Genomic DNA, 23,765 nt, shown 5'->3' on the forward strand with positions numbered 1-23,765 from the left:
TGGCCTAAAGAGCAGAAACCTGGACATCACCAAATAAATCAGAAATACAGACATTGTCATCCTACACGAAACATGGTATAGAGGAGAGGGACCCACTGGTTGCCCTCTAGGTTACAGAGAGCTGGTAGTCCCATTCCCCAAACTACCAGGTGTGAAACAGGGAAGGGACTCAGGGGGTATGCTAATTTGGACAAGAACCCTCAGCACACAGGGGGACAAACATCTACCTGGAGGTGACAGCATTCCTTCCCCCATATGCCCCCCTAGGCACAACTGTGTCAACATAACCAACAAAAAAGGGTCACAACTCCTGCAGCTCTATCGCATGCTGGGTATAGTCAATGGTAGGCTTCGAGGGGACTCCTACAGTAGGTACACATATAGCTCAACTCTTGGCAGTAGTACTGTAGACTCTCACAGTGTTCACAGTCAACCCAATGACACCCCTATCAGATCATAGTCTGAGCAATACTCAATCATGAGGCATCAAAGCCAAAGGAACTGAATAATATTAAGAAATGCTATAGATGGAAGGAAAGTAGTGTGGAAACCTACCAAAAAACTATTTGCAAAAACAAATTAAATCCCTTTTAGACAACTTCCTGGACAAAATGTTTCACTGTAATAGTGAAGGTGTAAACTTGGTAGTAGAAAACCTAAACAGTATATTTGACCTCTCAGCTTCCCTTTAAAATCTAAACATTTCAAGCAGACAACCTAAGAAAATGAACAACAATGACACATTTTTTCTTGTTTATTTCACTTTTGTTTATTATCTATTTCACTTGCTTTGGCAATGTAAACATATGTTTCCCATGCCAATAAAGCCCCTTAAATTGACAATTGAAAAATTGAGGGAGACAAACATCCCAGTAAATGTATTGATTTTCAATACCCTAAGCTATTTACAGTAAGCCTTCAGCAAAACTAGAGGCTAGAGAGAAAATGCACTGCCTAGTGCCCACTCCATCATATTCATTAGGAGGAGGTTGTCTATTTGAGAGAAAAAACAACATATATCGTTGTTACAATACTTTTATACAGCATCCTTACAACAGCTCCCAGAACAAATCACTGATCTCAAATGATTGGCCAGGTGAAAGGAAAGATTCCACTTTATTGCTTTCATACATCCAGACCAGTGGATCATTCAAGAAGGAGTGGAAGGTAGGGATGAAATAAGGAAGGAAGGATGGAGGGAAGGAAGGATACATTTATCTGTTGGAACATGGTCACAGTCTCCGGGCGTACGAGCGACAGTGGGCGCGCGCACAAATACTGACATCCCAGACAACACCGACTAAACCTCTGTCCAAACTTTCCTCCCCTTCTCTGTCAGTCTGTGCGTGCCTCGCCAAGTCGTGAGAGCGCAAGAAGAACTCCCCGCTCTCTAGCACGGCTTCAATTCGCGTTTTAATTCCGTTACCAAGGTTGGTAAATATCTTCTCTACACTGCACTCTATAATGTCGAAAAGTCATTGTATTTATGTATTTTTTTGTTATTTTTCGATTAGCCTGACGTTTTATGTAAGTGTTTTTCACTCGAGGCTGTTGCAGCTTGTTCAGTAATCGGCGACCCCGCCTACCTCATCAGCTCTCTTTTGTTCTTTCTCTGTTCAATTTCATCTCCCGAGCACTAGGTCCGCTCATTCCCCGTTGATTAATGCTAATTTGTTGTATGATTATGCGCAGCGGTGGATGTCTCAGTGCGGTGTGCGGGTTACTTTGGTGATGAGTGAGTTGAGGGCTGTCTGTGTGTAGACGATGTCGGACTGGGACCCATTTTTGTTCTGCCTAGTAAACAGCAGCTGGAGGAAGGTGTGATTTGGGGGGTAATTAGCTTAATGAGATTACCATAAGAGAAACATTGATGGTCATCAATAACTTTGATTAACTTAAGTGGCTTTTGTGCATGTTCAGTTTAAAAAAATATTTAACGTTATAAACCCCAATTAATCTTACTGCGCGCATTTATTTGAGAATCAATTTCACTGTTTGCGCATCCGTCGTGTACTTTATTTGGAGCGGAAAACAAGTGTGTAACAGTGTGTGAATCGATTGTTTCTTCGTCGCGCATAGTTTGACTCCAACGCGTTTTCGAGGATTGTTTTAAATCGTCGCATGCACCCGCGGTGCCCATGGACATGTAGCCTACATACCACGCACGTGCGCTTGCAGCTCGGCGCGCCCACCCCTGGGGGGGAGACACTATACGCTCCATAGAGCGGACACGTGATCCTGCACGGGAAGGGATCCTACACGGGAAGGAACATTATGTTCCAATGCATCCAGGTCAATAGTGCCTCTTAACCTGTGTAGCACAACTTGGTTGGTGAAATTCCCTAAAGTATGATCCCAATATTTAAACATAGTAGTTTACCATTTTTGTCTCTGCTGAATTGCATCAACCACTTGCAGAATAGGGAAGTTGTTTGAAGTAAATGCACATGGATAATTTGTGAAGGGATTGGATAGGTTAAAGCTAGAATCCTTAATTGAAATAATAAGGGTCACCCCACCTGTGTTTTGGTACGAACCTTAGATGGGCCTGGAGAAATGAAACCACTCTCAAATTCATAGAATGGGCTGGGGATGTAAGGACTGATGACCATCCATGATATCAAAAGGATAGTTTTAACCATGTTTTTAGGCTAAACAGTGTTAGCCTACAAACATTGAAGTAAAACAAGCTTGTGTTTTGGGTTCTGATGGTGTATGACAGTTGAACTAACCTCATGAGGCATTTATAAGTTATGTTCTTTAAGAATCAGTGGGTATATAAAATGAATGATATTTATAAGTCCAAAAATGCATGTAGAAACAAAGGATTCCTCAAAGTTCAGTGACAGTTCACACTAATCATACCACATACAATAGAATGATAATGCAACTGCCAGTGGTGTAAATAATTCTGACGTGGCTGTCACATTACTGGTTCATCAGGGACAAGTCTCACCATGGTTAGATGATAATAAGCAGTTCATTGTTGGTGACAGAGCAGACAAACCACTTTGAGAAGTAGACTAAATGCTGTATCCTCCCAACCCTGGCAGCATAAGACAAGTTGACTCAGATATTACTCTCTACACCTTCTCCTCACTGGTTTAGCTTGTGGCGATGAGAGCGGTGTTCAGTTGGTAACCAAGCACTTATTTCCACTAGGGATGCACAATATATCGGTGAACATATCGGAATCGGCCAATATTAGCTAAAAGTGCCGATGTGAAAAACCGAAGTCAAAGCTGACGTGCATACCTAATATAATGTAGGTACATGCCGTAAAAAAATAACTTTTGGGTCAGTGTGTGTGTGTAACCTCTACTTGGTAAGTCAGTTAAAAACAAATTCTTATTTACAAAGACGGCCTACCGCGGCCAAACCCGGTTGATGCTGGGCCAATTGTGCGTCGCCCTATGGGACTCCCAATCACTGGAATCGAACCAGGGACTGTGGTGTCGCCTCTTGCGCGGAGATGCAGTGCCTTAGACTGCGTCCATGTGTGTTAATTATTTAACAGTACTAGAATGCTTAAAAGGCTGCTAAAATTTTAAATATTGGTTATCGGTATCAGGTTTTTGTTTTGGAAAGGAATATGTCAGATATCGGTATCCCGTGTGGCTCAGTTGGTAGAGCATGGCGCTTGCAACGCCAGGGTTGTGGGTTCAATTCCCACGGGGGGACCAGGGTTCAATTCCCACGGGGGACCAGGATGAATATGTATGAACTTTCCAATTTGTAAGTCGCTCTGGATAAGAGCGTCTGCTAAATGACTTAAATGTAAATGTAAATGTAAATGGTATCGACCAAAAATGTAATATCGGTGCATCACTAATTTCCACAGTTAGTTTACTTGCTCTCACTGATGCCTGTGATTTATGGCGTACTAAGTCAATAAGCACATCCAAACTGGGCACTGGTGCTGGGAAAATCAAACAAGGCACAAGGTCAGGGAAAAGTCCAGCACACACAACCTAATAGCTGTGACTGAAAGGTGAATGTATTTTATCCATTGTTGAGTTCATTAGCTCATGTGCAAGTCCCAAGACAACAAACTAAATATGATTATTTAGATTACTGATTCACCAGACCTGTTAAACCTGTAACATACATGTAAATAGACAGGTGATGATACAGCCACCCTTAGGAAGCAGGACTTGTTGTCCCAGTTGTTTATCTCAGTGCAAAGTTTGGGTGTGCAAATGGCCTTTACCCCCTCTCCTGATATGCTCGCTGTCGGGCCCTCTCCTCATAGTTGAGGTGTCTCTCTCACTCTGCCCGTCTCATTGTCTCCAGGTGCACCATGGGAAACAAGATCAGCAGGAGACGGGATACCGCACCAGCCGAGCAGAAGGCTGCAGAGGAGGCAATCGACACGCAGGAAGCTGTGGTGGAGGCAGTAGCTGATGAGCCAGTGGTGGTTGCAGAGGCGACTGAACCAGTAGTAGAATCAGTGCCAGCACCAGTACAGGAGGCTGAGCCAGAGCCCTCCAAGCAGCCAGAGACGGAGCCCCCATTGGAGGAGCCGGTAAACGCCACACTGGTAGACCTTGCACCAGAGCCGGCCCCAGCACCGCCTGAACCCGAGCCCCTGGTGTCAGTCAGCAAACCAGTGCCAGTCGTCCCAGAGCCAAAGCCAGTCGTCCCAGAGCCAGTCGTCCCAGAGCCAGTCGTCCCAGAGCCAAAGCCAGTCGTCCCAGAGCCAAAGCCAGTCGTCCCAGAGCCAAAGCCAGTCGTCCCAGAGCCAAAGCCAGTCGTCCCAGAGCCAAAGCCAGTCGTCCCAGAGCCAAAGCCAGTCGTCCCAGAGCCAAAGCCAGTCGTCCCAGAGCCAAAGCCAGTCGTCCCAGAGCCAAAGCCAGTCGTCCCAGAGCCAAAGCCAGTCGTCCCAGAGCCAAAGCCAGTCGTCATAGAACAGGAGGCTGTCCCAGAGCCCTTCCTCTCCCCCGCCCCTCTGGACCTGGGTGTCCCTGATGCTCCCCCCTCCCACAGATCTGCCCCAGACCAGCCCACAGACCTGGGGGATGCAGAATGCTATGACGACGTAAAGGCTGCCTGCAATTCTGTCTCCGTCCCAGAAGATTACAAAGAATCCCCGGAGAAGCCAGCGATCATGGCGGAGAAGCTTCTGTGTGATGTCATGGGCAGCGAGCTGAGCAAAGCGGACTCTTCAAGCACTTAGTTAGACCTGACGGCCGATGACATCATGGTCAATGACGTCATAGCAGAGGACATTCTTGAAGGCGACGTGTCCACTGAGCTGATATGAGATGGCCGGAGAAAATAAAAACTAGAAAAAAGAAGAAAAAACAGGACAATGACGTTCTAAAAAAGGCAGAGGCAGCAGAAAAAAAATATTTAAAAAAATAATACAACTTTGATCTGAGAAGGCTAAAGGGAAAACTAAGCAGCTTAAGGAGACCGTGAAGTAGCACTCAGATAATCTGAGACCTGGGATGTATTCACTAGGAACCAAACAGAACCAAGCGTGCGCAAACGGAATGAAACTGGGTGGGACCTACCTGAATTTTCCAAAATAAATTCTAGTTTCCGTTGCGAAACGTTTTGGATTAATGATTAGACCCCAGGTAATACAGACGTGCCTTTCTTTCTGAGTGTAGGTTGACTAAAGGGATGTGGTGATGGGTGGCCAGGGCAGGAGAGTGAGTAACCATCATCGCCCTCTGAGCCATATAGACGTAACGCTGCATAGCAGAACACTTACAGTAACTATATATGGTAACTATGTATGACAAGACGTTTGCCTTGGTGTGTACACCTGATGAATTGTAACAACGTTTGAAATTGGCCTACATGCTATGATGTACATTCATACTTGGACTCTCGCAATCCTTCCTCTTTAACTCTGAAACGGAGGTGACCTTATTATATTTTCTCGATGGTGAGAAGTGGTTTGGAGGAATCTATTAAAGGTGATGGTCTGGTTGTGAAAATAAAATAAGATTTTTCCACCTTGAATATTATTCTTTGTTTTCATTCTTTTCTAATGTGTTTTTTACTCTTTAAATAGGCTGAGGGCTGTGCAATGTTTCCAAGACTGACATTTTATATTAAGGCTGTTTTCAGAGGTTTATGTGCTGCCACTAATGCTGCAGAGATATGGCTCAGCACAACCAAGAACATCAGCAAATAAGATTACCTTAGTGAGTCAATTTCAATCCCTAAACATCAATACAGAGATCAGGAAATCAAGAGGTAAAGGAGTGAAATAATTCTCTATATAATGACAGACCATCAGTTGAGGGCTACATTACATTTCTATTTGAACACTTGCATTTAGATGAATGACTACTTGAGCAGTGCATCAAGTACCTTCTATGCTCCAGTACACTCTTTCACTATGCAAAAAAACATTTCTGCCCCAGAAACAAATAGATAATGGTTTTGCGTGAATAGAGCCCTTGGTTGTTCATAACCATTTCCTTATGGCTCATGTCCCTGTAGGTATGTAGGAGGCGACTACTGCAAGCATAGAACTAGAATTGGTGGAATGAACATTCTTAGTAAAGCAACGCTAGGACAGTATGTGAGTGGGGAGGGAAAAACAGAAAATGTGCTGTTCTTGGCAGAGGTTTAGAACTGTCTTATTGGTCTAACTAATTTACTACTTGGTGATGTCGCCATGGAAGGCCAAAACTAGCTCCCACTTAAAACAGGCTGAAATTTCAGGTGGACTTCACAAACAGCTCATACACTAAAAGGGCATTGTCACAATTTCACAGTATTATTCTAACCTCATAGTGTGGAATTATATGAAACACAGGGAAATCACATTTTTGACTGCCCTGGGCCTTTAAGATCCATGGCCAATACAGCATGTGGGAAGCATGAATGTGTTTCTGCGCTCATGGAACCCCTCTTGCCCCTCCTGCTCATCCTGATCACTGCTCAGGGAGTTCCCACTCTCCCTCAACACACAGTCATTCCAACCCACATACACGCTGCGGAAGCATGTATGCATATAGAGGGAGACCGAGCACTCTCACAGAGTGAACTGGCGGTTGAATGTGGGAGTGGAGAGAGGGAAGGGGAGGGACATGGGAGGAAAGGGCTGATAAAGGGGGGTGGGAGAGAAAGGAAGACACTGACAGAATGGGTAAGACAAGGAAAAGGGGAGAGGAAAGGAAGGATGAAGGTTGGGAGAAAAGTGAAGAGGGAGAGAAGGGAAGAGAGGGGGAAGAAAGGGAGTTTCAGGGGGTCTAGGTCAGTGGTCTCCAGTGTGACTGTGCTAGAGTGCAGCATGGGAAATCTGCTCTCATAAACTCATAGAACTTCCCTACCCCCCCCCCCCCCCCACACACTCTGAGACACAACTCTTCCATCATGGATGTATTCAGTGGGTTGAAATGTTCAGAACGTTTCAGATGCAATATTGTATGAGCTGATTTACCACATGCTCCTCCCAGTGCTTCTATACAGTAGTCATTAGACGACTACGCTAGAAAGGTCAAAGGTGTCAAAACTGATAAGCATGTAGTACATCAGCTGCTTGTTCTGCAGTTAAGGTTTGAGTTTACTGTTCAAATTGTGGTTCAAATGTGCTATACTTCTGTCCTGTCTAGTTTGGCCACATACTGACATACCAGTCCCCTTACTCATAAATCTCAGGGAGGATGTAGTATTACTAATGAAAATGTATAGTGTAGGGGCCTCCCGAGTGGGTCAGCGGTCTAAGACCGTCACTACAGACCCGGGTTTGATCCCAGGCTGTGTTACCACCGGCCATAGGGCCAGCGTTGTCTGGGTTAGGGGAGATTCTGGCCAGGGGGGGCTTTACTTGGCTTGTCATGCAATAACGACTCCTTGTGGCAGGCCGGGCGCCTGCAGGCTGACTGCAGTCGTCAGTTGAGTGGTGTTTCCTCCAACACATTGGTGAAGCTGGCTTCCAGGTTTAGCGGGCGGGTGTTGTTTCGGAGGACGCATGACTTGACCTTGGCCTGTCCCGAGTCCGTTGGGGAGTTGCAGTGACAAGACAAGATTGAAAATGGGGAGAAAAAGGGGGTGAAAAAATAAGACATGTATAGTGTAAAACCAATATAATTGTTTTTAATGTAGAATCAAGAATCTGGTCAGCTCTATTCACAGTACTCACTGAATAAACCCCACATCTCTCCCCCAGTCTCTCCCTTATGACAGTGCAGACTAGGTCAGTGAGGGTATTTTGGTATTTTATTAGGAACCCCATAAGCTGTTGCGAAAGCAGCAGCTATTCTTCCTGGGGTCCACTCAAAACATGAAACATGACATAATACAGAACATTAATAAACAAGAACAGCTCAAGGACAGAATTTGTGGCCACACACACATATACTCCCATTGGTCAGTTTTGTGTTTCATCCATGATGATTAAGGATAGGATTTAGAGAGGATAACATCATCATAGGTCTGATCCTAGATCTGCCAGACATAACAGTCAGACCAGCAGCCTGTTCTTCTCCAGATGTGATTCCTATCATTCCACAGGCTCTGAACTCAAAAAACACTTTATATCTCCACTCAGAGATGTGGTCACCACACAGAATAAGGGGAAGGGCTACTGGCCTATTTTAATAGGAAGACATAGTGAACGCTAGCTAGTCATATGTAGGCTCATGATATAGTCTCTGACTGGTAGTCGCTAATAGCACTTCATTATTCATTTTCTGGAGTAAAAAAAACAAATCAAGATTTCCTGATTATCAGAAATCATAATTTAAGCTAATTTAAATCATAATTGTCAAACATTTCTGAGTTTATAAACCTCCGATATAACACAGGTGTGTTGAACAGAAGTTTGACTCAACAGGTTCTTCTCACTAGTGATCAGAACCAAAGTCCAATTGCTGGTAAAACTCCAAATAGCTTTGACATTTACAAACTGTCAGTTTCATCCATGTAAGAAAAGTATGAGCTTCTGCTATTGTTTTTACTCCTTTGTTTCATGCATGTTTAAACCACACTCACACACCCATAGTCATGGATTGCATAAAATTGTCTCAAACTCTAATATCTATACTGAACAAAAATATAAACGTTAAACGTTGGTCCCATGTTTCATGAGCTGAAATAAAAGATCCCAGAAATGTTCATATGCACAAAAAGCTTATTTCTCTCAAATGTTGTACACTAACTTGTTTACATCCCTGATAGTGAGCATTTCTCCTTTGCCTAGATAATCCATCCACCTGACAGGTGTGACATATCAAGAAGCTGATTAAACAGCATGATCATTACACAGGTGCACCTTGTGCTCGGGACAATAAAATGCCACTCTAAAATGTGCAGTTTTGTCACACAACACAATGATACAGTTGTCTCAAGTTTTGAGGGAGTATGCAATTGGCATGCTGACTGCAGGAATGTTTGTCCACCAGAGCTGTTGTCAGAGAATTGAATGTTAATTTCTCTACCATAAGCCACCCTCAACTTCATTTTAGAGAATTTGGCAGTACGTCCAACCTGCCTCACAACCTCAGACCATGCTTAACTACGCCAGCCCAGAACCTCCACATCTGGCTTCTTCACCTGCGGGATGATCTGAGACGAGCCACCTGGACAGCTGGGTTTGCACAAGTGAAGAATTTCACAAACTGTCAGAAACCGTCTCAGGGAAGCGCATCTGCGTGCTCGTCGTCCCCACCAGGGTCTTGACCGGACTGCAGTTCGGCAGTCTTAACCAACTTCAGTGGGCAAATGATCATCTTCGTTAACCACTGGCACTCTGGAGAAGTGTGCACTTGACAGATGAATCAGTTTCAACTATACTGGACAGATGGCAGACAGTGTGTATGGTGTCGTGTGGGCGAGCGAGCGGTTTGCTGATATCATTGTGAACAGAGTGCCCCATGGTGGCGGTTGGGTTATGATACGGTCAGGCATAAGCTACGGACAATGAACACAATTGCATTTTATCGATGGCAATTTGAATGCAGAGACGATGACAAGATCCTTAGGCCCATTATTGTGACATTCATCCGCAGCCATCAGCTCATGTTTCAGCATGATAGTGCTGGATCTGCACACAATTGCTAGATGCTGAAAATGTCCAAGTTCTTCCATGGCTTGCATACCCAGACACGGTCACCCATTGAGCATGTTTGGGATGCTCTGGATCTACATTACGACAGCATGTTCCAGTTCACGCCAATATCCAGCAACTTCGCACAGCCATTGAAGGAGTGGGACAACATTCCACAGGCCACAATCAACAGCCTGATCAACTCTATGCTAAGGAGATGTGTTGTGCTGCATGAAGCAAATGGTGGTCGCATCAGATACTGACTGGTTTTCTGATCCACGCCCCTACAGATGCCCATCTGTATTCCCAGTCATGTGAAATCCATAGATTAGGGCCTAATGAATTTATTTCAATTCACTGATATCCTTATATGAACTGTAACTCAGTGAAATATTTTAAATTGTTGCATGTTACATTTATATTTGTATTCAGTGTAACAACAAGCTGTAGAAAGCCTTTCTCCCTGAGGGACAAACATGATCAACTCTCTAGAAGTAGAGAAAGCAGTTCTTAAACTCAAGTCAGTAAATAAAAATCATCATTGTTCATTCCCTGAAGCCTCTAGGGTCCCTGAATGAAAAGGCATGGTGTGAGAGTAGCAATGAGACCTTGCTGCATAGAGGACACCCTTCTGTTTAATTCAATAGAAACAACTTCAGGAGATGACAAGTGAACAACCATCTCAGTCTCAAGACATACATGAACAGTGAACAAAATTATGAAAAATGTCAAGTGAGTTACATGAATCATTTCCATTTTTCTATTCCAAATAATATTCAACTACTTCACATAGGCACCACAATACTGCTGCGTAAAAAAACAAGGTTGAGGAATACAGAACAGATCCGTCATTCATCCTCAATGAGTATTAAATTAACGCATTTCAAATATATCTTCATGTGGTTTACTCACAGTAGTACAAAATAGAAGTTAACAATTTCAAACTGGGGATTAAATGTAAGTACTTCAAAACTATTACTGAATATTAAATTAGAGTATTTCAAATATATTACTGTGATGTACAATAGACAAATCAGTGTGTTCTTCTCAGATCTCAGGGAGAGGTTGAATCCATACCCTGGAATTTAGCCTGTAGGGAGAGAAAGAGAGAGGAAGAGAAAATGAGAGGGAACAAGACAGAACGGGACAGAGAGAATGACAGAGAGACAGCAGGCTCAGTCGAATACTCACCAACTGAAATTGAAGGCAATGACAAACATTTGTAAAACCATTGTTGATGCCTGTTACCTGCAGGTGTTTGTATGTCTTGGCCAGATCTACATTGGTGCGCCCCGGCTGGAAGGGATAGGACCACACGATGGTGTTCCAGGATAGACCAAACCTCGACACAGGTAACGCTCCTCGTCACGGCTGAATTTACTCCTCTCCCTCTGTAGATGAAGAGAGGGAGGGAGAGGTAAGAGGGAGAAAGAAAGAGGGCAGGGTTTAAATTGGAAAGACGGAATGTACAAGAATGCAGAGAACAGCAAGAGACAGAGAGAGGACATGAGACAAAACACAAATCGGTCATCATCCTCCTTTCCTTGGTTTTGCGACAGACAGACAGACACCTACCTCTTGGGTAACATTCCCCTACTGAACAGAAGGAGCCACCAACACACACACGCATACTGGCATAGTTGTCTCTGCTGTCACATTGCCTGGTAACTAGAACACTAGCCATCCTATACAGTCCATCCACTATAGATTAACCTCCATTCAACACACACTTCTACAGAGACAAGGCTGGTCTCTCTCCTTACAGTCAGAGAGGGTTTTCCCATGAACAGAGTCTCCTGCTGATCATCAATGGCACCATCTTCCCCATGATCTGTTCTTCTGTCTGTGTGTGTCAACGAGAGAGAGAACATTATTCTGTGTGTGTGTAAGAGAGAAAGAGAGTGAGACAGAAAGCAAAGAACCGATGTCACGCCTCATTGAGAGCAGAGACCAACAGTTGTCAGAGCGTATTGAACTAAACAGACAAATCTAATAAAGACAATCTAATTAAGACTAAATACAATCTCTCCCTCCCTTCTTCATTGGAGTGACATTACATCACTCGTCACACCTAATACAGCTGCCTGCAACCAGAACAATAGAACACAAGGGAGAGATTCACTGGCCAGAGAGGGAGAGAGACTGAGCAAGAGAGAGGGGCAGAGAAAGAACAGAGAAAAGCGATAGAAAAAGACAGAAAGAAGAGGAGGGCAAGGGGGGTAGAGACTCTAGAGCACACGAGAGGGCGACAGACAGCCAGGATGGAAAAAGCGAGAGAAACAGACGGACAGACGGAGAAAAGAGAATGTAGTATTTCAACAAAAAAAAACAAAAAAAAGTGGAGGAGGAGGAAGCATGTGTTCAAAAAGAGAGGGCAAGAGTAAATCTGAATGAAGAGTGAAACACAAAAGACTAGAAGTCAGTGGTCTCCAGTGTGACTGTGCTAGAGTGCAGCATGGGAAATCTGCTCTCAAACTCATAGAACTTCCCTACACCCTCCCACCCCCCCACTCTGAGACACAACTCTTCCATCATGGATGTATTCAGTGGGTTGAAATGTTCAGAACGTTTCAGATGCAATATTGTATGAGCTGATTTACCACATGCTCCTCCCAGTGCTTCTATACAGTAGTCATACGCTAGAAAGGTCAAAGGTGTCAAAACTGATGAGCATGTAGTACATCAGCTGCTTGTTCTGCAGTTAAGGTTTGAGTTTACTGTTCAAATTGTGGTTCAAATGTGCTATACTTCTGTCCTGTCTAGTTTGGCCACATACTGACATACCAGTCCCCTTACTCATAAATCTCAGGGAGGATGTAGTATTACTAATGGAAATGTATAGTGTAGGGGCCGCTAGCTAGTTTAAACTAGCTAGCGTCGTACAGCTGTAGAGCTCAGTAACAGAGTGATGAGTACTGTAGCTCGGAGCTAGTGTTGGACAACTAAGGCCGCTCTGGCCTGTGCTGTGAGAACATTGGCAGTGGTTCAACATTCCTCTGTGCTGCCAGGAATATACTGGACACCAGGAATCTCACGAGAAACACACACAACCACAAATGCGCACACACACAGGCATGCGTATACACACAGACATTCAAGTCGCATATTGGTTATAACCTCAAAGCAACCCGTCACCACCGTCTAACTTATCCCATAACTCAACTATCTCCAATCAACAACTTATCCCATAACTATCCAATCTCCAACACCCATTTCGAATTTAGCCCAAATCTCAGCCTCTTTCTTACCCCATTATGGATCCTGAGCACAAGACTGACCCTAACCTCTGAGCCCTTACAATGACCGAGTGAGATACCCCCAAACATACCAGTGTAATTGTTGCACAACACCAGAATACATGATTATATAACCCTGACAGCTAGGAGGCAGTGCTGCATACATGATCAGAACAGCTTCCAGAAGTAACATTTAAACACACACACACTTCCATCCAAAAAGAAATCGAAACAAAACATACAGTATCACATTTCAACAAAAGCTTAATTTCCTTACCTTCAGAGGGACGAGCCTTCTTCAAGGGAGTGAGACTAACATCTGAGAGAGAGAGACCGACACACAGAGGAGTAAGACAGAGGGAGTCAGATGACACATTAGAAGCAATAAGGCTATCTCATTATGAGCCGGGTTAAATGAAGGCTGAAGTGCCAATGTGCTGTAGTGTGTTGTCATGGTGTCTGAACATCCTGTACCTCCTCTCTCCTGCCTCCTGCTGGTCACAGAGGAGACGCTCCTCATCAGACCACCTCTACGCACAGGAGTCAGGGTGATATCTCCGTATGGACTACGCTTCTTTAGAGGGGTGAGACTCACATCTGACAGAGAACGAGGGGGGTGGGGTGGGGGGGGGGTGGACAGAGAGGGAGGAGAAAGAGCGAGATAGAGACTAATATAATATGTTGTTTTCCAACCCAAAGACAGAGGATAGACATTTTTGGTGAGATGGTGAATCTTACCGTTGTGGTCATTTCTGTGTTGTCCTCTGTGGGTTGAGAAGCTCTTCAGCAGGGTTCCTTTGTGGATAGGAGTTAGACTGGCATCTGTTACAACAGGACACACATCACATCAGATCGTGTCGGTGTGTGTGTGTGTTCAGCACTTCAGGATTCTTACCCCTGCAGTGATCCGAGACGCTCTGCGTCCCTCCCTCTCTCTGCTTGGTCGTGTGTGCGTCTCTCCTCCTGCGTATTTCTCGGAGGTACTTTGTGTAGCTGTGTGTGGCCTGCTGCAGCACCATGTGCAGGTCACAGCTGTGAGGACAGGACCTCTGGAGGACAGGGAATGACCGGCTGGTCACCTCACTGAACCGCAACCTACAGCCTGGGGAGATGGAAACAGCTGGGTTAACAAATACACACTATACTGTATACATACTCACACATACACACACACACCTGAGCACCTATAGGTGGGTTTATATGTGCTGGCTGGAGTCTCCATTATTTTACAGATCTCACTGTCCAGCAGCTCAGAACACACAGAGAGGGCATCTAAGAAAGAGAGAGAGGAAAGAACTATATTACTGTTGGGATTTGGTAAGAGACTGTTCAACTTTCTTTCAGAGCCGTAGATAAAGCGATAAACACAGTTTTGCATTGTCACTTTATCCCATTGACATTTTGTACCTTCATCGTCCAACAGTTTCTTCTGCCTGCCCAAACCTGGCTTGCCTGGAGCTGGGCACTTGAACACTTGGCTAAACACCAAACCACGAGGGAGAGAAAAACAGGTATATACAGAATTCCACTTCATTTCTTACATAACATTAAGATGAAACACTTCACAAGAATCATGTTTCAATAAATATAGCATTTGCATATAGTGCAGAGTGCTGACCTGTGTGTGTGTGTCTGGGAGTGTCCCTCTAGTGGCCTGGAGGAAGAGGTGACCAGTGTTCCCGTCCCCAGACATACAGAACACCTCTCATCCTCTCCACCACTGGGCTGCCCCGGGACACCAGCTGTACCAAGTCCAGCATGGCCCGCGGCTGACACAGTCTGCCGTCTCCTCCCAGGGTGCTCGTCTCGGCGGTTCTCGGTCTGTGTGGGTTTGCCTTTCTCTGCCAGTGTGTTCGTGTAGAGAGGATAAGTGTTTCTCATAGCTGCCGAGCCCCTGTCCCTTTTCTTCTCTCTTTGTGTGTTTCCAAGTGTGTGCACGTGCAGCGTGGTGTGTCTTTCCTGTTCTGCCTGTGTGTTTCTGTATGCTGCCCTGTCGCTCTCCCTCTCTTGATGTGTGAGAGAGTGTGTGCGGGTCCTCTTCTCTCGCTCTCTGCTGCTGCGGCTGTGTTTCTGCGGCTCCTCACTGGCTTGGAATACCAGTCTCCTTACACGCTAGTGGTCAAAACAACCACAACTTTTGACAGCATATCATACAACATGGTGGAGCTACAATATTGCTTGTTATACCTATCCAATCCTTTCAGATGAATATGAAGTGCCTAGAGCAGGCCTGGGCAACTCCAGTCTTCAGGGGCCTGATTGGTGTTACACTTTCCCCCCATCCCTAGAAAACACAGCTGATTTAAACTAATTGCATTTTTAACTGAAGATCATGATTAGTTGATTATTGGAGTCAGGTGTGTTAGCTGGGACAAAAGCGTGACACCAATCAGGCCCCCCCGAGGACTGGAATTGCCCAGGCCTGGCCTAGAGGGTAGGGGCCAGTACAGAACAATTGTGTGGGGAGTGGACTAGAGCTTAGTTAGACCCTCACCGTTAGGTCATGCCCTCTGTTTGTGGGTTGATTCTCCTCTCTCAGGTCTTGCTTCACTCTCTCTCCATCTCTACCCCTCCTCGCTAAGACAGGCAGGACAGGGGTCTCTCTCTCGCCAATCATTGCCCTCTCCTCTCCTTTCTCTCCTCCCTTTCCATATCTTCTCTGTTGGTCCCTCCGCTCTACTCCTCTCCAACTCTCCTCACACCTCTTCTCTCCTCCTCCTCCTCTCCTCTCCTGGTATGGTAAAGAGGTGTGGTGAGGTGTTGGGGGGAGAGGTATGGGTGAGAGTAGCTCTTTCCTCCCCAATCCTGCAGGGTTCTGTTGGTCTGGGGGGTTCGGTGTGTCCTCCTCCCACTCTTCCTCAGCTCCCTGGGCAACAACCCCAACACCACACATGAGATAAAAGGAAGATTTGTGTGTCTATATAAAAACTTGGTGTTTGAGGAGTGTGCATGTGGATGAGGGGCTGAGTGTATATGCCTGTATGTGGGGGAGAAGACTGATGTTTGTAGTGTGTGTGTGTGTGTGTGTGTGTGTGTGTGTGTGTGTGTGTGTGTGTGTGTGTGTGTGTGTGTGTGTGTGTGTGTGTGGTTAGTACACCTGAGTCTGTTGTCTCTCCAGCTGGTTGATCCTGTGCAGCATGTCTCGTGCTGACCTCCAGTACCGCTCCATGTCCACAGGGGGCTCCAGCTCCCCAGTCTGACCCAGGGACATTCCCTGGACTGCACCACGCAGAGACACAGCTGAGAAGAAAGAAGGATGATAGGAGAGACTATGAGAGTGCTATGGACATCAAATGGCTAGACTCACTTTAACAGATTCACTGACCTTTGAACACAGGTCTTTGTGTGTATGTGTGTGTGTGTGTGTGTACACACTCACTAGCCTGTTTGCAGGTCTGCAGTATGAAGGCAGCAGCCTTCCTGAGCTCTTCGCTGGTAGACTCAGTCAGTAGAGTGATGATGAGGGACAGCCCTCCACACTGTAACAACTGAGACTGGTGCTCCTCTGGAGGGGGGGGGGTTCAAATACTCTAGTAGTTATTCCAGTTATTACTGTGCTGTTATCATTGATGTAATATGGTCATTATTTGTTTCCAATTAAGCTGTGCTAGTTACCAGAGGCCTCGGTGCAGTGTCCCAGGGTGAGTATGATAATTAGCCTGCCTTGGGGATCCAGGATGGGGCTGGACAGCAGGGAGATGAGCGGGGGAACCAAACCATAACCTGCCAGACCTGACACCAACACAGCTACGCACAGAGGAGAGAATGGACTGGTTACCTGAGGAGCGCTGGTTTACATGGCTGTATGAGAGTGAATGAGTTCTATACAAGTGCCTAGGCCTATAGCAGGGATGAGCCAAAATCTTCCTGTGAGAAATTTCTTTCCCCCCCCCTAAAGTTTCTAGTAAAGACAAAAAAAAAGTGTGTGTGTTTTTGGCAACACAAAGACTGTAAAATCACCAGGAATTCAGCGCAAAATGATTTAGGATATGTGATTGTGTCTCAATGTAATCAAGGTATGACATTTGTTCTTTTCAAATACCATCTCCTTTTGGGTTTAGTTGTGGTCAATTTGCAGTATACAAATTCTTATAATTATGTTCCAGCCCCCCGACCCTCCGCTTTGACAAAAATCGTCCCGCCGATGAATCTAGTTGCCTAGGGGGTAGGGGAGAGGGGTTGATTTGCGATTCAGGGAGTGAGTCACTCACGGTTGTCAGTGATGCAGGCTGACACGGTTTTGGTCATGATGACAGACAGCTGACAGGCCAATGGGCTGTGGGAGGCATCAGAGGCAAAGCGAATCAGAGTTTGGGTCAGAGTTCCGAGCCCGCCAACTATGGAAAAACTCTCCTGAGCACAATCTGATAGAGAGAGAGGGATCCAGAGGGAGAGATAGATAGTGAGAGACACAGAGAAAGGAGTGAAATGCAAGATAATGGGAGTTCAATATATAAACCAAAACTGTTCTCTCCACTGTAGTATCTACAGACTAAAAGCATCCATCCATGACACGAGAGAGAGAGAGAGAGAGAGAGCGAGACCTTCATTTGAACAGTTAGTGAAAGGTTGTCTAAACCAAAATACTCCAGGACACTGTAACCTCTACAGACTGAAGGTCTGCATCGATCCTTCAGATCAATGTCAGGCCATCATGGAAATAGAACCAACAACACTACACTTATAAAACTAGTCGGATTACAAATACGCATCATCCATTGCAAGAGCAACCTAGGTATTCTGTATGTGACAGACAACTTAAGCAAATCTTTGAAAAAGGCTAACCGACCATTTTAAATCACAAGATATGGATACATATGTAAGTAACAGACTCCAAACAGTGTCAGTGCATCATCCCGGTTTTACTCACGGTTGTTGGCGACCGTCATGGCTATGAAGGAGCAGATGGGCTGAACCATCTCTGCCTGGGGATGAGAGAGCTGCTGCAGCCAGGACTTGACCAGGGGGAAGGCTGACACACAGATACGCTGGCTCTCCTCTAGGGAAAGAAAGGGTTAAGACAGACAAAAAAGTTGTTTTCCCTTCGATTTCCCTTCTGTTCCATCTCTCTAAAACATTAAACTACTGCAAGATACACACATGCATGCGTAACCACAGTTGTTTATTTTATGTACAGCTGCATAGAACACTGTACAAGGACACAAACATATACACGGACACAGGTGTTACCATTCTGGGGGTTGTTGACACAGCCACAGAGAGCACTAGACACAGAGGTCCAGAGTTGGAACAGCTGAGTGATGTTCACAGGTTTCACTGTGGCCTTGCCAGAGAGAGGGAAACTAGTCCTGCGGAGAGAAACATCAATCAACCTGAACTGGAATTGGTGTTGTCCTATATACACTGCTCAAAAAAATAAAGGGAACACTTAAACAACACAATGTAACTCCAAGTCAATCACACTTCTGTGAAATCAAACTGTCCACTTAGGAAGCAACACTGATTGACAATACATTTCACATGCTGTTGTGCAAATGGAATAGACAAAAGGTGGAAATTATAGGCAATTAGCAAGACACCCCCAATAAAGGGGTGGTTCTGCAGGTGGTGACCACAGACCACTTCTCAGTTCCTATGCTTCCTGGCTGATGTTTTGGTCACTTTTGAATGCTGGCGGTGCTTTCACTCTAGTGGTAGCATGAGACGGAGTCTACAACCCACACAAGTGGCTCAGGTAGTGCAGGTCATCCAGGATGGCACATCAATGCGAGCTGTGGCAAGAAGGTTTGCTGTGTCTGTCAGCGTAGTGTCCATAGCATGCAGGCGCTACCAGGAGACAGGCCAGTACATCAAGAGATGTGGAGGAGGCCGTAGGAGGGCAACAACCCAGCAGAAGGACCGCTACCTCCGCCTTTGTGCAAGGAGGATTAGGAGGAGCACTGCCAGAGCCCTGCAAAATGACCTCCAGCAGGCCACAAATGTGCATGTGTCTGCTCAAACGGTCAGAAACAGACTCCATGAGGGTGGTATGAGGGCCCGACGTCCACAGGTGGGGGTTGTGCTTACAGCCCAATACCGTGTAGGACGTTTGGCATTTGCCAGAGAACACAAAGATTGGCAAATTCGCCACTGGCGCCCTGTGCTCTTCACAGATGAAAGCAGGTTCACACGCACATGTGACAGACGTGACAGAGTCTGGAGACGCCGTGGAGAACGTTCTGCTGCCTGCAACATCCTCCAGCATGACCGGTTTGGCGGTGGGTCAGTCATGGTGTGGGGTGGCATTTCTTTGGGGGGCCGCACAGCCCTCCATGTGCTCGCCAGAGGTAGCCTGACTGCCATTAGGTACCGAGATGAGATCCTCAGACCCCTTGTGAGACCATATGCTGGTGCGGTTGGCCCTGGGTTCTTTCTAATGCAGGACAATGCTAGACCTCATGTGGCTGGAGTGTGTCAGCAGTTCCTGCAAGAGGAAGGCATTGATGCTATGGACCGCCCGTTCCCCAGACCTGAATCCAATTGAGCACATCTGGGACATGTCTCGCTCCATCCACCAACGCCACGTTGCACCACAGACTGTCCAGGAGTTGGCGGATGCTTTAGTCCAGGTCTGGGAGGAGATCCCTCAGGAGACCATCCGCCACCTCATCAGGAGCATGCCCAGGCGTTGTAGGGAGGTCATACAGGCACGTGGAGGCCACACACACTACTGAGCCTCATTTTTACTTGTTTTAAGGACATTACATCAAAGTTGGATCAGCCTGTAGTGTGGTTTTCCACTTTAATTTTGAGTGTGACTCCAAATCCAGACCTCCATGGGTTGATAAATTTGATTTCCATTGATAATTTTTGTGTGATTTTGTAGTCAGCACATTCAACTATGTAAAGAAAAAAGTATTTAATAAGAATGTTTCATTCATTCAGATCTAGGATGTGTTATTTTAGTGTTCCCTTTATTTTTTTGAGCAGTGTAGTTTCAGTGCTATTTTTATCTACTGCTCACCTCGAACATCCAAGTCTTTTGTAAACGTAAATTAGTTCTCCATTTGGAAACTTCTGCCTGAAAACCAGTGGTGCTTTTCAGTCTTTACCTGAACAAGTCTAGCAGGATGTCCAGACAGCCAGTGGTCTGAGCGAAAATCTGTCCAGACCCTAAAGCAGCACACACAATTAATCACATTTTATGTACAATATACAGTGAATTTCACATAAACATCACAAAGTGCCTTACAGTAACGTGGCCTAGACCCCAAAGATCAAGCAATAGCACAGTGGCAAGGAAAAACTTCCTGGAAGGAAGTAACCTTGAGAGGCACCAAGAAGGGGCGGTCCATCCTCCTCTGGCTGTACCAGCTAAAACACATGCCTGTCATGACAATCACTCCCAGTCCAAAATCAATTCTCAACCCCAGCGCTTACTGTTGTTGGCAACGAGGACAGAGATCAGGTAGACAGCTACTCTCCTCTGGGTCAGTGGGCTGTCCTGCTGCATCAGACCATCTGTCAGATCACTGAACAGCTCCCTCCTACACAAGGCCTGCTTACAGTACACTACACACACTGCTTGTTTACAATTCACATACAGCATCAGAGAGAACCTGCTTAAAGTACACTACCAGTACACACACACACCATTTGCCTCTGCCAGCATTCCCAGTATGAAGAGAGCAGTCTCCCTGACCTCTGCGTGAGCACTAGATTTGGAGAGGTTGTACACAAACACCACCCCTCCAATCTCTCTGAAGAAGTTCACATTCTCCTCTGAGAAAGAGAGTGAGAAAATCAGTTCCATTGCATAACTGTTAGGTTTATAGACAAATTGGCAAATCTATCTTTAGGGGATTTGCTGTGTGTGTGTGTGTGTGACCTCTCTGTTGACAGATAGAGTAGATGGTAAGAAGAGCTTGTTTCTGTGAATCAGGACATCTCATCTGGTACTTCAGACACTCCAGCAACAAACTCAGATCTGTCTTGGTGGCTGTAAAGTAAAAATAAACTCATGGAGATACAGACAAAACCAACAAATAAACAAAAACCTTTAAGTACTGTAGTGTAACTTATAGAAGTCCATCAACAATGACCAACACTCACCATTATGTTTGCTTACGCTGGAAACATCCTTTTCCATCTTCAATGGAAATGCTTCATGAAATAAGGACGCTAGCTAGCTAGAACCGATGTTTCCAAAGATATCAATCTGTGCAGTTACAGTAACAGCTAGCTAGCATGAAAGCAGTCAGATTGCCGGCGTTGTCACCCAGCTAACGTTAACTCTCCTCATGAGCGACCGCACTGAATTCACTTATCTAACGTTAGCTAGCTAGCTACTTGCCAATTCATCATTTCACTTCATTAATTACAATTCAAAAGTATACACTTTTACATTGTAAATTGTCCTTTGCTGGACACTATACAGATTTTAAGGTGCTGCTGTGTTGCTGGATGGTTAAAATGACAGTGGATGGAAGACGATTAAAATTGCCGATACGATGCCATCGTTTCTGATTGGCCACAGTAAAGGCGTGCTTGATTTGTAGGTGAAGACCGAACGAAGCAAGGTAGTTAATTAGCTAACAACGCCTGCGTTAAAACCTAGTCAATGGTTAAGCATGAGCTAAATACCACACAGATACGAAGGCAGTTTGAGACGCTGCACCGTTTTCTGCTAGAGGAATAGGTAGGATTAGAGCGCTGAGGGAAGAAGCGGGGGACATAAATCGAGCGGTTAGGGAGAGGACGAACAGAGTGATGCCGCCATCTCTGTCATCTAAGATAGAAGTAGGGTTGTCACTAGTTACCACAGCCACAAAGTTATAAATCCCGCCTTTTTATACAATTTCTCATTGGGGATTCCGGATAGACATTGAGAAGTTGTTGTTTTTTTGTGCCGGAAATGGGATGGAGTCCCTGGAGCAGTATTGTCAACTTAGCGACTTTGTCGCTATATTTAGCGAGCATTCAGACCCCTCTAGCGACACATTTTCAAAAGAGCGTCTAGCGACATTTCTGGTGTTATTGGAGACTCTGACGTGAAAGCACGTTCGTTCTTACTCTTCTCAACGAGTAGCGGGTGCTACCGTGGGCCCCGCCCCCGTTCCAAAGCACTCACAGGCGGCCCTGTCCTCGCGCTGCAGTCAGAGCAGGAGATGTTCATCCCTCCTCGTCCAGACTGGCATACATTAAGGGCGGGATGTAAATGTAAAATGTTCTTTGTGTAAAATAAATCACTGCATTTGACTCACACAGCCTCAGTCACTTACTCACCTTGTCCACTGTGTGTGTGCCTCTCTGTGACATAAGCTAAACATCTAGCTGACTAGCTCATCATGTCTCAGTCTAAACTACAGTCGTGGCCAAAAGTTTTGAGAATGACACAAATATTAATTTTCACAAAGTCTGCTGCCTCAGTTTGTATGATGGCAATTTGCATATACTCCAGAATGTTATGAAGAGTGATCAGATGAATTGCAATTAATTGCAATGTCCCTCTTTGCCATGCAAATGAACTGAATCCCCCAAAACACATTTCCACTGCATTTCAGCCTTGCCACAAAAGGACCAGCTGACATCATGTCAGTGATTCTCTCATTAACACAGGTGTGAGTGTTGACGAGGACAAGGCTGGAGATCACTCTGTTATGCTGATTGAGTTCGAATAACAGACTGGAAGCTTCAAAAGTAGGGTGGTGCTTGGAATCATTGTTCTTCCTCTGTCAACCATGGTTACTTGCAAGGAAACACCTTCCGTCATCATTGCTTTGCACAAAAAGGGCTTCACAGGCAAGGATATTGCTGCCAGTAAGATTGCACCTAAATCAACCATTTATCGGACCATCAAGAACTTCATGGAGAGCGGTTCAATTGTTGTGAATAAGGCTTCAGGGCCCCAAGAAAGTCCAGCACGCACCAGAACCATCTCCTAAAGTTGATTCAGTTGCGGGATCGGGGCACTACCAGTACAGAGCTTGCTCAGGAATGGCAGCAGGTAGGTGTGAGTTCATTTGCACGTACAATGATGCAAAGACTTTTGGAGGATGGCCTGGTGTCAAGAAGGGCAGCAAAGAAGCCACTTCTCTCCAGGAAAAACATCAGGGACAGACTGATATTCTGCAAAAGGTACAGGGATTGGACTGCTGAGGACTGGGGTAAAGTCACTTTCTCTGATGAATCCCCTTTCGATTGTTTGGGGCATCCGGATAAAAGCTTGTCCGGAGAAGACAAGGTGAGCTCTACCATCAGTCCTGTGTCATGCCAACAGTAAAGCATCCTGAGACCATTCACGTGTGGGGTTGCTTCTCAGCCAAGGGAGTGGACTCACTCACAGTTTTGCCTAAGAACACAGCCATGAATAAAGAATGGTACCAACACATCCTCCGAGAGCAACTTCTCTCAAGCATCCAGGAACAGTTTGGTGACGAACAATGCCTTTTCCAGCATGATGGAGCAACTTGCCATAAGGCAAAAGTGATAACTAAGTGGCTCGGGGAACAAAACATCGATATTTTGGGTCCATGGCCAGGAAACTCCCCAGACCTTAATCCCATTGAGAACTTGTG

The 23,765-nt window shown here is 45.5% G+C and overlaps 2 protein-coding genes across 3 annotated transcripts; one reads left to right on the plus strand and one right to left on the minus strand.

Moving 5' to 3' along the window:
• The first annotated feature begins 1,267 nt into the window (after positions 1–1,267).
• LOC129867029 (proteoglycan 4-like) lies at positions 1,268–5,973 on the plus strand. Its single transcript, XM_055940134.1, has 2 exons — positions 1,268–1,430; positions 4,294–5,973. The coding sequence occupies exon 2, from the start codon at positions 4,301–4,303 to the stop codon at positions 5,174–5,176; it is 876 nt and encodes a 291-aa protein (XP_055796109.1). The 5' UTR covers positions 1,268–1,430; positions 4,294–4,300; the 3' UTR covers positions 5,177–5,973.
• Positions 5,974–10,629: 4,656 nt separating this feature from the next.
• On the minus strand, positions 10,630–22,226 carry terb1 (telomere repeat binding bouquet formation protein 1). Of its 2 annotated transcripts, none has more exons than XM_055940117.1 (22): positions 21,301–22,226; positions 21,077–21,187; positions 20,842–20,970; positions 20,629–20,760; positions 20,301–20,361; positions 18,439–18,557; positions 18,119–18,247; positions 17,460–17,612; positions 16,864–16,995; positions 16,628–16,753; positions 16,346–16,488; positions 15,743–16,114; positions 14,867–15,360; positions 14,656–14,726; positions 14,425–14,520; positions 14,144–14,350; positions 13,987–14,043; positions 13,723–13,845; positions 13,526–13,567; positions 11,776–11,855; positions 11,261–11,403; positions 10,630–11,102 (listed from the first exon to the last, which is right to left on the minus strand). In XM_055940117.1, the coding sequence occupies exons 1-21, from the start codon at positions 21,335–21,337 to the stop codon at positions 11,290–11,292; spliced, it is 2,928 nt and encodes a 975-aa protein (XP_055796092.1). In that variant the 5' UTR covers positions 21,338–22,226; the 3' UTR covers positions 10,630–11,102; positions 11,261–11,289. The 2 variants fall into 2 exon arrangements, with proteins under 2 accessions (XP_055796092.1, XP_055796091.1); XM_055940116.1 differs by having other exon boundaries at positions 13,987–14,070; positions 21,301–22,224.
• Positions 22,227–23,765: the final 1,539 nt, after the last annotated feature.

This window comes from Salvelinus fontinalis, chromosome 12, assembly GCF_029448725.1.
Source record: "Salvelinus fontinalis isolate EN_2023a chromosome 12, ASM2944872v1, whole genome shotgun sequence".
Lineage (NCBI taxonomy): Eukaryota > Metazoa > Chordata > Actinopteri > Salmoniformes > Salmonidae > Salvelinus > Salvelinus fontinalis.

Coding starts and splice junctions, on each gene's coding strand:
- LOC129867029 (XM_055940134.1), top strand. CDS start 4,301: ATGGGAAACAAGATCAGCAGGAGACGGGATACCGCACCAGCCGAGCAG.
- terb1 (XM_055940116.1), bottom strand. CDS start 21,337: ATGGAAAAGGATGTTTCCAGCGTAAGCAAACATAATG. Junction 11,856..13,525: donor GAAGGCTCGTCCCTCTGAAG/GTAAGGAAATTA, acceptor TGACACACACAG/ACAGAAGAACAGATCATGGG. Junction 11,404..11,775: donor TGGGAAAACCCTCTCTGACT/GTAAGGAGAGAG, acceptor CTTCATCTACAG/AGGGAGAGGAGTAAATTCAG.